The sequence below is a fragment of the Misgurnus anguillicaudatus genome, chromosome 22 (genome assembly GCF_027580225.2).
Source record: "Misgurnus anguillicaudatus chromosome 22, ASM2758022v2, whole genome shotgun sequence".
Classification (NCBI taxonomy): Eukaryota; Metazoa; Chordata; class Actinopteri; order Cypriniformes; family Cobitidae; genus Misgurnus; species Misgurnus anguillicaudatus.
This window is the reverse complement of record NC_073358.2, coordinates 33,252,272-33,269,569: the sequence shown is the minus strand read 5'-3', so window position 1 is coordinate 33,269,569 and position 17,298 is coordinate 33,252,272. Positions and strand designations below refer to the sequence as shown.

Sequence of the window (17,298 nt, the reverse complement as noted above, 5' to 3'; positions counted from 1 at the left end):
ATTTTTGATAAATGATCGTAAGATCAAATGTAGGATGGTTTTTACACAGCATCTTATAAATGAGGCCCCCGGTCTGGTGGTACCACTTTTAGCATAGCTTAGCATAATTCATTGAATCTGATTAGACCATTAGCATCGCACTCAAAAAACTAAAAAGTTTCAATATTTTTCCTATTTAAAACTTGACTCTTCTGCAGCCACGCTGTGTACCAAGACCAACAGAAAATTAAAAGCTGCGATTTCCAAGGAGATATGTCCAGGAACTACACTCCCATTCCGGCGCAACAATCAAGCACTTTGCTGCTGTAACATGGCTACAGCAGGCGTAGTGATATTATGCATTGAAAATAGTCCCCTTGGTTACTTTCAATTGCTGGGGACTATTTTCGGGCCCTGCGTAATATCATTGCGCCTGCTGCACCCAGTAAGTCCTTGATTATTACGCCAGAATGGGAGTATAGTTCCTAGCCATATCTGCCTAGAAAATCACAACTTTTTATTTTCCGTCGGTCTTAAGACACGATGTAACTACAGAAGAGTCAAGTTTTAAATAGGAAAAATATCGATACTCTTTGGTTATTTTTGGAGCGCAATGCTATTGGTCTAATCAGATTCAATGAATTATGCTAAGCTATGCTAAAAGTGGTACCACCAGACACGGAGATCGGCTGAATGGACTCCAAAATGGTAAAATTCAATTGTTAACTCTAGGGGAGCTGGAAAATAAGCATATTTTTAAAAAATTTAAAAATGGAGTGTCCCTTTAATATTTGTTTTATTTAGCTGTCATTGGGGCGGTACCCTTTAAAAAGGTCCTAATATGTACTATTAGGTACCAATATACATGTATCTTTGAGGTAATAATAAGCTCTTATTGATACCAATATGTACCTTTGAACCACTATGTACCACCATAGTACCACTATGAACTTTTAAGGTGCAAAGCTGTACTTTTTGATGCGCCCCAGTGACAGCTGGGGTACATATTTTTTTTCTAACAGTGTAGATGGCCTTTTTTAACATCTTCCTACCTGGTGAAGAAACCCTAAACCCGTCTAAAACTAGCAAACAGACCAGCAAGCCAGCTCAGCTTTCTTCGAGTTTATTGCTTTAGTATTGGCCCTTGTGCTGAATTGAATAAAAGAAGACAACATATTGCTGCGTTTTGATTAAATAAGTTTATTTTGATCAGTTACATATAGGGTTTATATCCCCGTGGGAGCATCACAGTAAACGTCCTAGATACTTTTCTTCTTTATAATCACATATGCTCTAAAAATAAAATCACCTTTTAACTTCTGCTTAATATCAGAAATAGGTTACATTTTACAGAATTCTTGTATGACAAGAAAATGTGCATTCTGAAATACCCAACTCTCACGATTGATCACGATTGACAATGATCTCACACTTTTTTTGTTGTTTTTTGTTGGTAAACTTGGCGTTAGAAATATTAAGCCATTCATCTCCAGATCACTGTGAGCGTTGCCTTTCAAACAAATAAGCAATAATCATATAATAATAATTGTCAGCATGTAATTTAACTTTTAAAAGCTAGTAGCCAGGCAGTGAATGGGTAATAATCCCTCAAAGCTAGCACTTGATGCCAGTGTCAAACTATTGGATTAGACAGTAAAACAAACCCCCTGATAAGCACACCAGTTACACACCCAGATACTTGTGCAAAAAAACAAAAAACAATCAGGTAAATGATCAGATCATTCTTGTAACAAAAATAATCATACACGTGTCATTTTTTTGGCATGCTGTGCCTGTGTGTGCGCGTGTGTAAATAATTGGCTCGTGTTGATCTGTGAACACACAGATCGCTGAGATGAACAATGGTGATGAGGACTTGTGGGCATTTTTTGAACAAAAAACTGTACATAATATCTATAACATACATTTTCCCTTTATACCATCTTATCAGCACGGGTAGTGAATAAACTTAACAAAAACATAATAAATACATTGCATCAAAGCAGTTTACAATATATTAAAATCGCTGCATAATATAGTTTATCTTTATAGTGTTTATATATATATATATATAAAACTCATATTTGTAAAAAGAAAGAAAAAAGACATCTGTAAAAGAATAACAATACAAAAGCTTCATTAAGATCAATTTGCATGTGTAAACACATTGGATTGGACAGAATCACATTCAAAGGCTTTTCACCTGACTTAAGCTTAGAGGATATGACTGGCGAATAGGGACGGTAACATTCTGACAACTTAAGTCAGACCTTCAAAAAATAAAAAATAAAAGATTATGATAAAGCTTTTCCCCCTTTGATCAACAGGCAAGGTGCTTTTTATGATGGGAAAAAGCCTCTGTTTCCCTTTAAGAACAGAATTGTTTAAGACACAGACACACGTTTGCTTCGTAACACCAGTTTGCGAAAAAAGTGACAGCGGTGTGAACTGAGAAATCTTAATGAAATCTTATGAAAATATTCAAATTATTGCCACTGTCAAAGCTTTTATGTTTTTTTAAAATTGCATATATTACGCACTATATTCTGAAGCCAAACCACACAGGCCATTAACAGCAATATATATTTTCTGCCAGTGCAGTATCCCTTCGTTTCTAAGGCTTTTCATGCAAAATATTCACATTTTAAGCTAAAAACTAATTTCTCTGAATAAAAAATAAAATGATTTGTGCCAAATCTTAAGGGGCGGTTTCCCGGACAGGCCTTATCCTAGTCCCAAATGCATGTTTGAGCTACCTTAATTTAAAAATATCTGACGTATTTTAACATATATCAGTGCCATTGTTTTGTCTCAAGATGCACACCAGTATAGTTTTTTTTAAATGTCCTAAATTAACATAGACCTAGTCTGGATTAATCTAAACCCTGTCAAGGAAACTCCCCCTAAAAGTTATAAAAATGTTTAATCTCAAAATTTAATGTCCCTCTTTTGAAAACGGATGGATTGTAGCAGGCTGACTGAAACATGTCTGAAACATATTATCAGCCTTTCTTTCCCTCTTTTCTTTTCAAATAAACGGATGCGTAAATCCAAAAGGTAACCCATCATACAAAGACTTCATTCTTGTAGACCGAGCTTTGAATCTGGCCTGGCTGGTTGTGTAACCCGGCACTATGGAAAAAAATCTGCACTAAAAAACACAGTTGCAAGATAAGCGACGATAACCTTGGCTTTGTCCGAATACTTTCAGTATTTCTGCTTTTCTCTTGGGCAAACTGTGTGATGTGCCTGTGTCCTATTTAACCTGGCGGACTGCTAGGTTACTTCTGATCGGTTGCTGCGAGCTCAGTATGAAAGGCTTTACAAGTTTTCTTCATTAGAAAAAGATAATATTTACAATCCAGTGTCCTTTTCAGCTAAAGTATACGCTGTCTTTACAAGTTCCTCCAGTTTCGGTTTTATAAACGCACAGTTAGAGAAGAATAGAAACGATAATTTCACTTGTCTCAGGTGTCATGCGTGAGTGCATGATATAAATGGCACTGCATTAAATGGTAAGTGCTGAGAAGAAAGCAAAAATACATAATGAGCAAAGAAAAAGCTCTTTATAAAAGAAACAGAGGACCAGACCTACGCATCTGCTGGAGTTCTTAAGGCAGGGCTCGGTTTGTAGTTATGTTTCATAGTGTATATTACATATTTAGGTTTACCGTTGAGCCCTGTTGACTTGTTAGCATGATCGGTACTGGTCCCCTTTAGGAATGATGCTATGGCACTTGGTGCAGATCGACAGGCAGCGTTCCGGACACGAGTGTGTCCGTGCTGTGTTCAGTAGTATGGCACAGAGAGTGCTAATTCACCCTCGAAATACCCATTAAGAACCCGAGTGGCTCTTTATTTACCCCTCTTACTATACATCATTAAAAGCTGCACAGCTGCTGATTGGCTGACCTTTATACATTGCATTGACTCTTGCCAGCAGACGAGGTGCGATCGAGGTTTCCAAGGGGCAAGCAAAGTCTTTAATCCGAAAAGCCCTCCAACGAATGAGCGGATAAAGCAGAGATGATGATGCAGTGATAATAGAAAATGTTGCATGTGCGTTTTGTGAGTTAGCTGCTAGGTTTCTTCCTTCTGTTTGTCGTCTCCGCTTGCCCACTTCATTGTAGCCTTCTCATTTGGTGATCTGAGAGAGAGATAGAAAGAGAGAAATGTGTAAGTGTCTTCCTGTTGTAGTTGTTGAATAAGATTTGGTGCAATAACATTCCAGTCTCTGGTTTCACAACATGAAGTTTCATTTTAATTATTATAACTCGGTAACCCACCGAGCCATCTGCGTGCTGCTGGTAAGCCAAACCAAACACACTCACACAAACACACATGCTACTGATCTTCTCAGTTCTCTATTGCTGGGTGTAATGCTGTCCCCAGCCCCCCCGCTGACATCCCAATGTGTCTATCCCACATCTGACAAATATTTGATTTAGTGTAATTTTAAATGGGACATTTTGCAAGACCTGAAATTTTGATAAGATCTGAAATAAATCTCTGGTGTCCCCAGAGTACATATGTGAAGTTCTTGCTCGAAATACCATATAGATAATTTATTATAGCATGTTAAAATTGCCACTGTGTGGGTGTGAGAAAAAATAGGGTGTGTCCTTTTAAATGAGCTGATCTCTGCACTAAATGGCAGTGCCGTGGTCGGATAGTGCAGATTAAGGGGCGGTATTATCCCCTTCGGACATCACAAAGGGAGCCAAATTTCAATGAGCTATTTTTTCACATGCTTTCAGAGAATGGTTTACCAAAACTAAGTTACTGGGTTGAACTTTTTCACATTTTCTATGGGCCGGGTACCCGCGGATACCCGCATAAAAGTGTCTACACTCTAAAAATGGCTGGGTTATTTTTGACCCATAATGGGTAAATATTGGACAGACCATGTGCTGGGTTAAAAATTGACCCAATGCTGGGTTATTTTAACCCAACTGCTGGGTTATTATACCCCATGGTTGCAAACAACAAGTCACATTAGCTACAAAAGTGAGCAACACGCACTCGCTTGATGGGCGTTCCTTGGCTAGTTTCTAAAAGCGGTATCAAAAGTCACTTTAGAGGTATTGTTACATTACAAGAACGGTGTTTTTGGATTTAAAAGTATTTATTTCTCAATAAAAGTAACAAAATATATGAGATAAAATGTCAAACTTATCAGATATATACATAAATACGCATTTTCCGCCATCTTGAATTATTTTCTCAGACTTGACCACAGACCTACGTCAAGCTGCTCCTTCACTCCGATTGGCAGTTGCTTTGTCGCATCGCTCAGCATTTGCATAAAATAGCCTGCTTGTCTATTTTGGCCCAACCTTGCTCGCGCAGCGGCGAGCTCATCCCTTGTCTCTGGCAAACGGCCACTCCCATTGAATGAATAGTAGCCGGTCGCTCTGTCTCTGTCTCTTGTAGCCAATGTGACTGGGGGGTTAAAATTTTTTGTTAAATCAACTCAGATCCACAAGTCATGTCAACAGAGATGAGTTGTCACAACTTACAAAATACAGTTGAGAGAAGTCAACTTAATTTTATAAGTTATAACAACTCACCTGTAGTTATAACAACTCATCTCTAGTCAAGATAAATAATAGTAAGTTGAAATGACTTGCAAATCCGAGTTGATTCAACAAAAAATTTTAAGGCAGCAAAGTATTTTTACAGTGTAGCCTATTTAGGTGCCGATGGTAGGCTACTTAAATGGCACAAAACAAAGCACACTTTAGCCTGTTTCATTAGCCCATTCATGGCGCTGTCGTGATGTTGAGAGAGATATGAGATAAAAATAAAGCACTTTAATTAAAATGATTTTAGCGTGTGTGATTTATACGTGTGCGGGTACAGGTCGGGTAACGGGCCAATTATTAACGGGTCTGGATTTAATTTTAATATTATCACAGGTGACGGCTTTTTGTTCTTTCAGTAAAAACATCGAAATATCCCTCAAACAACCTAATCCCTTAAAGTGTTGCATCGCTTTAGCTTTGGATTACCACATCCTCCATCTGCTATATAATTCAAAGGCATCACTTCATTTTCCATTGCCCTCTGTTGGTTTCACCCTCTCTGTACATTTCACCCCTCTCTCACATTTTTCCTGCATTGGTAGCAGGACTTTCCTTCTGCCCTCATCATGACTATCATGCCACAATATGCATTGTCCCTCACCCCCACTATTGTGGTCACATCACCACGCTTCTTACAGCGCACGTGTGGATGTCTGTATATTATGTAATGCTGCTGTTTCCTGTCCACTTTGTGCTTTGACCCCTATACACTTCATTGATCAGAGAACTTTTCCCATTTATATAAGTGACCGGGGCAGTATGTCTTCTCATTTATGCTAATTTACGTGCCTCTAACAGGCTTGCCCTCAAGGCCACGGTTGGTGCTCGGTCCAGCAAAGATAACATATTGATTTAATGGCAACCCAGATGAACATCAGGAGATTGCTGAAGGCTGTGTGGCGTACGCCCTAAGACTGGGATGTTTTTACACTTTCTAATTAAATTAGGGACTAAATGCAGTAAATATGGTTTTGATAATTACAAAGTGAACATGAGTAGGAAGCATAGACTTGGGGCAGCTTAACTGCAACAGACTATAATAGTCAATTTTAAGCCAAATTTAACAATCACAATAACATAAAGAGGGAATATCCACCCTCGCAACCGAATAGTTTGGGGACATGTTTGTTTTAGTGTACTGCTCCCACACACATTGTCCTCCACCTAAAAGTCTGGCAGCCAAAAGCCTGTTTCCTCAAATGTAAGATGTTTTCTTTTTCTTTCTTTTGATGCTGCGTTCGTTCTTCGGGGCAAGTAGAGCAACTGTAATTATACAATCAGACTCATAACACTGAGTGTTAAAAGCTGATAAGAGAAGAAGGAGAAGGGGGCAGGAATAGACCTTGAAGCGGAGCCAGATTTGAGATTATTAACCGCTCAAATAACTTGACTATCAATAGCCCATAGATAATACAATAAACAATTGAATTCTATTCAAAAGAGACCGAACAAGCATCGGTCTGAGGTCTGAAACAAAGGGTAAAAAAAGGTTAAGTGCGCAGCTCTGGAATTTCATAAAGGCGGTATGTTATCATTTCTCCCTCACAGTCCGTCCTAAATGCTTTCCCATAAATAATCTTAAACCATTGTATTCTCTTTTTAAAAGGTCACCAGGACACAATTGCGTAAGGAAATGACCTGGGGGGCTTTGTTGGAGTTAAATACAGGAATTTGACCAGGTCTTACCTTTACTGTAGATGGCGGTCGGGAAAGTTGGTCCCCCCTGGAGAAACAGAGAAAACAGAATAATGAGAAAGCAAAGCTTAGAATGCTTTTGCGATCATATAGGCAAGGTCCATTCAAGTACAAATTTGTAGCAGCAATAATGAAATGTGAAATCTGGAAGCTAAAGCTCTGAGTATGAGGTAACGCAGAGGCAGCTAGCGGTTATGCGAGTCAGTGTGACCACAAACGACTGGGGTAGTAAAAGAACCTGGTTCTTGATGCAGGAAAAATCATAATTCTGAGTTAAATTGACATACGGTTCCTCAATTTGGGGAAAAATACCATTGACATGACCTTTATTTTTGATTTTAAGAATTGAGTTCTTTGCTTTTCTTCTTATCTGTGCAACTGACAGGACATGCAAACTGTTGGCTTTTTCACTTCCAGCTTCACTGAAATGTGCTAGTCTTGCCCAAAAGCAGTTCAGGGGTGTTTACATTTATAAAATGTGTCCCAATGGACGCCATACCATCCGATGCCAGCATAGCAAAGGATATGAGATGAATGCGTTCATTTTTGCGTGACTGCTCGGGGTGCGCAGTGTATTCCCTGTGCTATAAATAGCTTCCTTTCGGCCCAAAGCAGCTTACGAGTTAGAAATAATAAAGCACTTTTCAAGCTCGATATATATTCCTTCGCTTCAGTGAGCAGCTTTCATTTAGCATGGTGTGGTTTATAAATAGAAGAGGACGCATAAGGACAAGGGGGAACACTTTAAAAGATATTGTGAATACAATACTACTGGGCATGAAAAGCACAGTTCTAATAAAAGGTCTATTTTTAGACTCCACTAAAGCGTGGAATGATGCACTGCTTAAGAAAAACTTTTATTGTGGATGTTATATAAAAAAGTATGGGTTGTTTAATGTACTAATGCACAGGATGTTATTTTCAAGACGATTTACTGAATCCACAAATATGAGTGTTTAATCTGAAAAGCTGCTGAGCACTGTGAGTGTATTTCAATACATTGCATATTATAGAAAATATGATTAAATAAAACATTATTGCAAAATATCTATCCCCACTCGCCTGTGTCCATAAATTACTGCGGTGCTAAATACTGGAGCTTTTCCAACAGCTCATTTTCCAAATTTGCTCCCTGGTTGCTGTTTATTAAAAAATGTGAAGCATTAAAGCGCCCGTGCAGGATTATGTGGTTCATACAGGATGCAATTCGGTGGCCAAGAAAGCCTTGCTTCACACTGGTGTGGTGAAACATCTTTTTAAAGTGTGCATCCTACTATATAATGATACTGTAGTTCGCTTCTTTAAATACTATTACTCATATACACATGTATTTATACATATATGTATAGCCAAATGGTTATTTATTTCTGTATCATTTAATGGCAATAATATGAGAAGTGCTATATAAGGTTACTTCTAACTTACAAAGCAATGTTTGTAATGAGTGGCTAGACAAGAGGAAACATCAACCTCATGGGTTGTGTCTCCAAGACCTATCGTGGGAAGATCTTTAGAAAGGCCGCAGTAATCCAAGATACCACCCTGCCTAAAAATGTCCCCAAGCAGACAGGAAGGAAGTCATTTTTGAGTGGCAACACACACAGGAAATCCACTTGATAAAAGACCGCCGCAAAAAAGAAAGTGAGGCGCAGTTCATGTTCATCTTTACCTTTTAAGGAAATATGACTATAATAGAACAATAATTATTTTAAAATGACAGTAAATATACTTTTATGTCTAGCTTTGGCATGTATGGGTGTAGTGAGAATAGCAAATGATAACATTGGTGCTTATTTGATGTTCAGTTTCTCTCAAGTGACTCTGGACAGGGTTAAGTCTGAAGAAAAAGTGGCACTTGTGCTGTTTAGTTACTGTAGCTTTAATGCTGTACTTAAATGATATACAGTATTTTAAAATCTATCCTATCCTATCAGTTATTCAGACTGTCATTGTTAGAATAGACTGAGAATAGATATAAATCTCTGTCCACCTATCGCCAGCCTAACTCGGATTAGCCAGATCCACCTGAGGCTATTCACCGGGCACACATGGATAGTCAAGATAGCCAAAATCACCATGGCAACAGCTATTCTTTGGCCCGTCATTGTAAGTGGAGGAAATGACAAATGAAAACCCATTTAGGAATGTAAAGCATCAAATCTTGGGGGTGAACTAAAGCACCTTGTCATTAGATAACTGAAGCACCTTACAAGCATACAGTAAGTGATCCAGTACAGCATTGTGTTAGCAGTGCAAAAGGTTCCCAGGGAACACGTGTACTTATTCAAATGTATTGCTTTTAATGCATTGTAAGTCCCTTTGGATAGAAATGTCTAACAAATGCATAAATTAAAATGATTTTCATTGAAAATTGAGCTGAATACCGTCAATCTAAGGTTATGGGTAAAGGCACAGGTACTCACTGTTGCTCCGCTTTGTCACGATCATCGAGATAGAACAGGGCGGTGGCGAGGAAAAACATCCCTCCCAGAACGATGACGAAGGGGCAAAGCATGAGGGCATAGCCCAAGCTCAGGAACTGCCATAACTCTGACATGGTATAGCTCTTCTGCAGCGAGTCTGATATCTGCAGGAAGACAAAAAAAGAACACTTGTTAGTACAAGCTAAAAAAAAGGATGTGTTAATTTTTAACACATTGTTTTGTTTTGTGTTATCCTATTTACCACATTATGTGTCATTTTCTGTTAATTTTGTGTTCAAGTAATGAAAGGGACAACACAAGATGTGTTACAGCAACCAACATGCACCAACATGTATCTTTAAGGTACTAATATGTACCCTTTAGGTACAAAGGTGTACTTTTTAAAAAGTGACAGATTTGGGTCCTTTTTTCTGAGAGTGTACAGTACTTCTGATATAATTACTAAATTAATCTGTTATCATAAGAACTAAGGCGCGGGTCCCATGGGTGGAGTGGGAATGCTGATTCAAAAAGATGTGTGAGTGGGTGCTGACAGTGAGGTCTGTGTGTGTGGCCCACACTCCTAGCGTGCACATATCTCATGCATTTAGTATGCCAAACATTAATGTTGAGCTATTTCTTCAAATAAAATAAAATAGGGTGTTTCTAGTGCATGTCTAAATAAATTTTTTCAAGATAAGATTGATGTAGATTGTGGCTAATAGTCTGTTTTTATAAATAATTGCACCACCCACTTTGCTGTAAGTGTGTAGAGCTACAAACAGGTGCTCTGAATGTTTTTATATCAGTTACGGTGAAATGTAGCATTGCAAGGAAAATGCCATTTTGTTCATAGGTTTGGCGCACACAAACAATGTGTGTAAGACAAGTGCTGTTTGCCTAATGCTGCGTTCACACCAGCCGCGGTAGAGGCGTCAAGCGCAAGTGATTTCAATGTTAAGTCAATGTGAAGACACGTTGATGCGCGTCTGAAGGTCTCACCGGGTGAATGAAACGTTAAAAGCGCCGCAGTAGATGCCGATTCCACATCATTCGCACGAAAGCCGCGAATTGAGTTTTGCCGCGGGAATACAATCAGGAGATTGCTTTAGTAGTGACGTGATTACGGGAAGCCAGCGAAGTCGCAGAAGCCCCTCCCATGACGCAAATTTCCACGTGAATGTCTCGATGACCAGAACTTCACACGCGCCTTTCACACGTGAATGAAGCGAGTAAACTCAAAATGTTCAAGCAGCAAACTAGACACGGTAGACGCGAATTTGACGCCTCAAATGCGGCTGGTTTGCACCCACAGTAAGACTACGTTTACACGTGAGCGACTATTTTCATAAATGGACATTTCAACCTCTTTGGTTTCAAAAATAACTTTGTGCACACATGTCAGTTTTCAGAAAAGTGTTTATTGACATGAACTCATGTATATATGCCGTCAAGAGCATGCCAAACCTCTAGGTGGCGGTGTAACGAGAAGCTCAAGCCCACGTAAGCCAATCAGAATCCCGAAAACAGCAACAAATTACTTCCTGTTTAGGGTTGCCCGATAAATCGTATGCGATACCACGCGCATCACGTCAATAATGCAGGTTCCTTGATTAGTATTAAATCGCCAACAGCTGATTTCAGATTGCGTGACATTGACTGCACAGAGCCGTAGTTCCCTGACAAGCTGGGCCATATCGCATACATATCGCAGGCGATACGTCCCCGATAATTAAAGCGAAAATGCCCCGATTGTCAGTGAACTACGGCTCTGTGTAGTTAAAGCTGCTCCATTTGAAACAGCTGATAGCGATTTAATACTAATCAACGAACCGGCATTACTGGCGTGATGCGCGTGACAAACACATGCGATTTATCGTGCAGCCCTATTCCTGTTCCTCTTTTGAACAAGGTCGCACTTTTGGTGTAGGTGCGATCTCTGGCGCATACTGTGATGTTGGCTGCCTAGCATCCGTTTGTCTCAGTTTACATGCAACCGTGTAACCGAAGATTTTTAAAATCTCCACTCTGGATTTTTTTTTTTTTTTAGAGAGAATCGGATTCAGAGGCGAGTTCTCCGTTTGCGTGTAAACGAAGGGCGCAAATGAAGGGAAATGTCTCAGTTTTTCAAAATAACCCTGTACGTGTGAACAGGGCCTAATACATGTTTTAAAGTCTACCAGAAATCTATATTTCTACCCAAATAACATTGCTCCGAGTCAGACACCATGCACGTCCAATGTCTGGAAACACTACAGTGTGATTGTCTAGTGTCAAAGTTCCTGTGGTTATCCTCTAAAAACTCTTCTTGTTGTTCTTTAGCGTTGGAGGACTCAAGTACGTCACAGGAACCTTCTCACCAGCTTGTCAGAAATTATCGAGTATCTGTGTGTTGATGCATGGTTTGGTCACACATTCGTGAATTTGACAGGCCTAAAGATTTCCTTTGAGGATGAACCCCAAGACCATTATTCAGCGTAATAGCACACTTGCTTTCCCAGAAGTAGCTAGGTCACTTTAATTCAGCACAGCCTTCACTCATTGCCACAAAACTAAAACACACAAAATATGTAACAAAACATTTGGCATTGTCATAACCGCACTGCCTTGCTGTCTGCTATAGAGTTACTGAGAACCGCAGGTAGAGAAATTCAAGTAGATGGAATGTGGTAGGTTGCTTACACTGCATCCGAGTGAACTTGACCCCTGCTCTTTGAGAGAAGGCCAACACATTCCTGTCAATTAGGACGGCTTAAGGCACGTCTGGACCCTGAAATGCTAATTTTTCTAACCGTTCTCGTATTTGCATGTCTTCTGGAGTACAAGACTAGTTTTAGTCTGGCTGGAAAATTGTTTACTATCTACCTGCTGCATTCTCTGTAAAGTCCGAGCTATATCCCAGCATAACAATATTGTGGCATAAAATCATTATCTGTGCCAGACAGGTGGATCAAATTCCAACGTCTGTGATGGAATGATAAAAAAATTGTATAAACAACTCACAGGCAGATTAGTCACACTTTTTCCTTTGCGCGGTCATACTTTTAAACAATGTGTGTGTTCAAGTAACAGATAAAGGCCAAGCAATCTCTTCCTAAGTACATGCTGTAAATGTACTTGCACTTGGGGTTGAATGTGATAATGAATTAAGTGAATAATAGGCCTGACCCCGGAGTCCGCATGAACCTGAACCTGTCAAAATCCTCTATAGACGTTACTGTTTAACTTGGATCAGCTCCAATGCCTCCTGTTCAGAATCCCAGGAATGTCTGGCAGGAGTCGGAAGTCTAGGAACCACTGTGTCTTTTTCCAGAGTTGAGAAGAATGGTGGTTACATTGCACTGTGATCGGTTTGGAATTGTTTTGTTAACATGAACGAGAATGGAAATCGGAAATGGGAAACAGCGCCAGGGCCGGCGTTAGAAATCGGAGAGCACAATATCGCACGGCCCAAGGAACGGCGGCTTATTGTAAGACAGAAGTGCTTAAGAGTCCGAAGGGAACACTTGTGCATGAATGTAGCTTTGTAACGCAACAACAGAATTTATGTCTCCTGAGGACAAGTATTACTGGAAAGAGACGCAGATCAGAAAAATAAAAAACCTTTGGAGGGCTTTTTACTGAAAATACGCCATTGTGATCTAAAGAATAGGAGTCGTGTCGAATGTGCTTTTTTGGGTATCTTTACATAAAACCTGAATATAGACATCTAACTCACTTCTGTTTTTTAAACGTCATGTTATCTCTCAAAACTGTTTGTTTGTCAATAAAATGATAACGGTTATCCATTTAATGTGCTAAGCAAAGTTACCCATTGAAACTGAGTGAACTGTACTCAAACAGTAAAAAGTTTATTCAACTTAAGAGACTTGAAGAACTTTGCTAACTCAAAAACTGTATTTATAACTTCCAAACGGAGTCATTTCAATACAACAGCCTCATTTTAACAAACACTGCAAATAATTACAAACTTTTGGTGGTTGTTATGAGTTTCATGGCATTCGAGCTGCCAGTTAAGCTAAGAAAGATTCTGGCACAGCAAATTTACTTCAGTTTAACGTTAAATCAACATGATTGGTTGAGAAGGCATTCCAGTTCACAGCATGCTTAGCATGAGAACGCATTACGAGAGCATTTTTTGAAATGAAGTAATATTTTATGGGGTTTTCATTAAAGAGAAAGACTCAGCTGTTGTTAAACATTCATTTATGTTAGAAAAATTTGCTATTTTTTAGTTTTGTAGTTACCGTTGTTCAGAAAAGTAATGCATTACAATATTAAGGTACTCCCCAAAAAAGTAACTAATTGCATTTCTTAGTTACTTTTCACGGAAAGTAATACTTACGTTACTTTTGCGTTACTTTTTTAACTTAGCGTTACTTTTTTAATTAATTAATTAAACTGAAAAGTAACTCGCATTACTTTTTTGAAAAAAATTACTCAAATATTAATGTGTACATTTAAAAATCGATGTATTACTTTACTCGTTACTTCAGAAAAGTAATATGTAAGGAATAATTGACGACGGACCATTAAATTATAAGAAAATAATGCACACCCAAGGTGCAATGCGGCACGACGCGAAGCAGAGTGTGCATTATTTTCAAATAAATCAAAGGACCGGAGTCAATTATTCCTGTTATACCACGGTTACCACAAACATTGCTCTGGTGCCTATTTTTAAGACATTTGACAAGTTAGGTGTGCGGTTATCAGAAATTAATGCATACCCACGGAACATTTCTCAGCCAATCAAAATACAGCATTCAACAGACCCGTGGTATAAAATTACGTAATGCATGTTACTTGTAATGCGTTACCAACACTGATAAACACTACTTAAAGCAGGGATAGGCAACTTCGGTCTTGGAGGGCCGGTGTCCTGCAGAGTTTAGCTCCAACCATAAATAAACACACCCGAAGCAGCCAATTAAGGTCTTACTAGGCATACTTGAAACTTTTAGGCAGGTGTGCTGAGGCAAGTCGGAGCTAAACTCTGCAGGACACCGGCCCTCCAGGACCGAAGTTGCCCATCCCTGACTTAAAGGGATAGTTCACCTTAAAATGAAAATTCTGTCATTTACTCATCCTCATGTTGTTCTAAACCTGTATGAATTTCTTTTTTCTGATGAACACAAAAGAAGATAATTTGAGAAATGATGGTTAACACACTGCAGATAATGACCATTGACTTCCATAGTAGTAATAAAAAATATGATGGAATTTAATGAGTACCATCAACTGTGTGCTTACCATCATTTATCAAAATATTTTCTTCATTATTTATCACAATACTTCCAAAATATTTTTTTCCTACTATGGCAGTCAATGGTCACTATCTGCTGTGTGTTTACCATCATTTCTTAAAATATCATCTTCTGTGTTCATCAGAAAAAATTAATTCATACAGGTTTAGAACAACATGAGGATGAGTAAATGATGACAGAATTTTCATTTTAAGATGAACTATCCCTTTAAGATGAAACGGTAGTTTTAAGTATAGTGTACTTTTATTTTTTGTACTTTTAAATATTAAAAACAATTAAATGTAAACGTTTAAGTTAGGATTCATTGTAATTTATAAATATTATTTATGGTTTACTTAAAGGTTTTGAGTACTCTGAACTTGTCGGGATTTACAGTCTAATCAAAATATTTAACCTCTAAAAGAAAGTGTTTTTTAAGTTCATGAACTGAGTACTGCTCACTAATTTGGGTTTACAGTGTGTGTTAGATATTCTTACCAGGCCAATGAGGTACGGGCTCCCAGCGTCCCCTAGTAAATGTGAGGTAAAGCCTTGAAAGGCAACAGCAGTGGCTCTTCTAGTTGGTATGACAACATACTACAGAAAGAGAGAAATAGAGAGAACAGGTTCAAGAGAGTTAATGGGAAAACAAGAGTGAAAATTTCACATTAAATCATAACAGGAAAACAAAGAATCCACCAAGTATTTACTTAAGAAGACATTGTTCACCGTGTGACCATTAAAGTTCCACCACTGTCAGACTTTTTCATCCGCTCTGAGGCTGGCTGGAGTTTAAGTATGTAGAAAACGCTTGGCTCACAAAAGTTCACGACAGCTTTTCTTACTAAATCTTTCACTCTGTCTTAAACACAAACACACGCGCTCTCTCTGTGTACTCTTAACACACACACACACACTCATCTCGCCTTTTCCTAATTCATTCGATTCAAACGCAAAAACACAAACTGAAATTGTTATTCCGTTTTATTTTCCACGAGTGGCATTTCCATTAAGAGCAATCAAAGGCAGCAATTTTGTCTTGGGCCCCACCCAGGCCATATACCAAACCTTGTAGTCATGCATCCTAGCATTCAAAATAAGAAACTAGCTTGAGAAGATGACCACTTTTGTTACAGTTAAGGGCTTTAAAGTTTCCACTCAGCCCTGCCGATAAATACAGGCTTTCAATACGTACCATTAAAATGTCCGCAGTGATGGCCCAGTTCAAAAACAGCAGCGTCTCTCCAATGAAAATGCAGATCTGAGAGAAACAGAAATAACAGAAAAAAAGAAAGGTCAATTGCATTTCATTTATAATTTCTATGTAATGACAACTTTACCTTTCATATATAGAAAGCAGTGTTTAATGCTGGTCAAAGGCTACTAAATAAAAATAAACTCAAATTTAAAGCAGTTGCATCAAATGCAATTTTATGTCTGACAACTGAAAACTTAATTTAGCAATATATGTAAACACACTTTTCCAGTTCCATGAGAAGAGACTAACTGACTTCAGGTTTCCCACAAAATTTAACTGCCGTCACACAGCGTCTAGTCCCAATTTCCAAACTGCTTACTGCCAAATTAAGAGAAGTATTGAAAATCTCTGCTAAACAGAGTGACTTGACTGTGTACAAATGTGACTGACGGCAGCTGCCGGGCAGACCTGAGGTCGGTCCAGACGGGATTGTGGGAAAAACCTTACATTGCAGGGGAATTTGATATCTCCAGTGGCTGTTCTGTATCTGACAGGGTTTTGTTTTATGCTGAGAGAGGTATGTTGAGCATAACTGACAGCGGGACAACCTCAGGGTGTAAAGCAGAGGCGAAGGTTTGGCACGTTGTGTGTGCACGTCCACAACATTCCATTTTTAGTATACATCGGTGTAAAATAATACTTAAAAGCATTTTGTGTGTGTGTTTACATGTAAGAAACCCTGTCCCAAAGTGAGTTAAGGCTCAGACAGTGTGACGGACGGACAGCCAGGCTAAAACTGTAAAGCCCTGCAGGACTCTGGTTAAAGGCTGTAGTTTGATCAGTCAGTACACCGAGGAGACAGCAGCTGTCCTTGCTGGAACAGACACTCTCTCGCTCGGCCTCTCTCCAGCACCCTGTCACATTCTCAGACAGCACATCTGTCACTATCACATTTTCTCGCCCCCAAATATTTTCACTACTTAAAGTTTTAGATTCCTTGTTTTTTATACGGTACATTTGGATGTAATTACAGAGGCTTCTTGATAGGTGTTTAAGGGGTGCTTATGTCTTTAGTTGGTAGCTAAGTATATTTTTTTATTTAGCACTTCCGCTATAATGCTACCTTGTTTGAAAAGCTGGCATGAATCAGTGGCATACAGTATTTAGTGGCA

General features: G+C 38.8%; 1 protein-coding gene across 1 annotated transcript in view; it reads right to left on the bottom strand.

The window, feature by feature from the left end:
- Positions 1–1,159: 1,159 nt before the first annotated feature.
- The window catches only part of spns2 (SPNS lysolipid transporter 2, sphingosine-1-phosphate), an 86,473-nt gene continuing 70,334 nt past the window's right edge, over positions 1,160–17,298 (bottom strand). The window contains exons 9-13 of the mRNA XM_055199412.2: positions 16,124–16,189; positions 15,427–15,525; positions 9,683–9,846; positions 7,251–7,287; positions 1,160–4,126 (exon numbers count right to left, since the gene is read on the bottom strand). Coding sequence (XP_055055387.1) covers positions 4,115–4,126; positions 7,251–7,287; positions 9,683–9,846; positions 15,427–15,525; positions 16,124–16,189 — 378 coding nt within the window. The 3' untranslated portion in view covers positions 1,160–4,114. The remainder of the gene's footprint in view (positions 4,127–7,250; positions 7,288–9,682; positions 9,847–15,426; positions 15,526–16,123; positions 16,190–17,298) is intronic.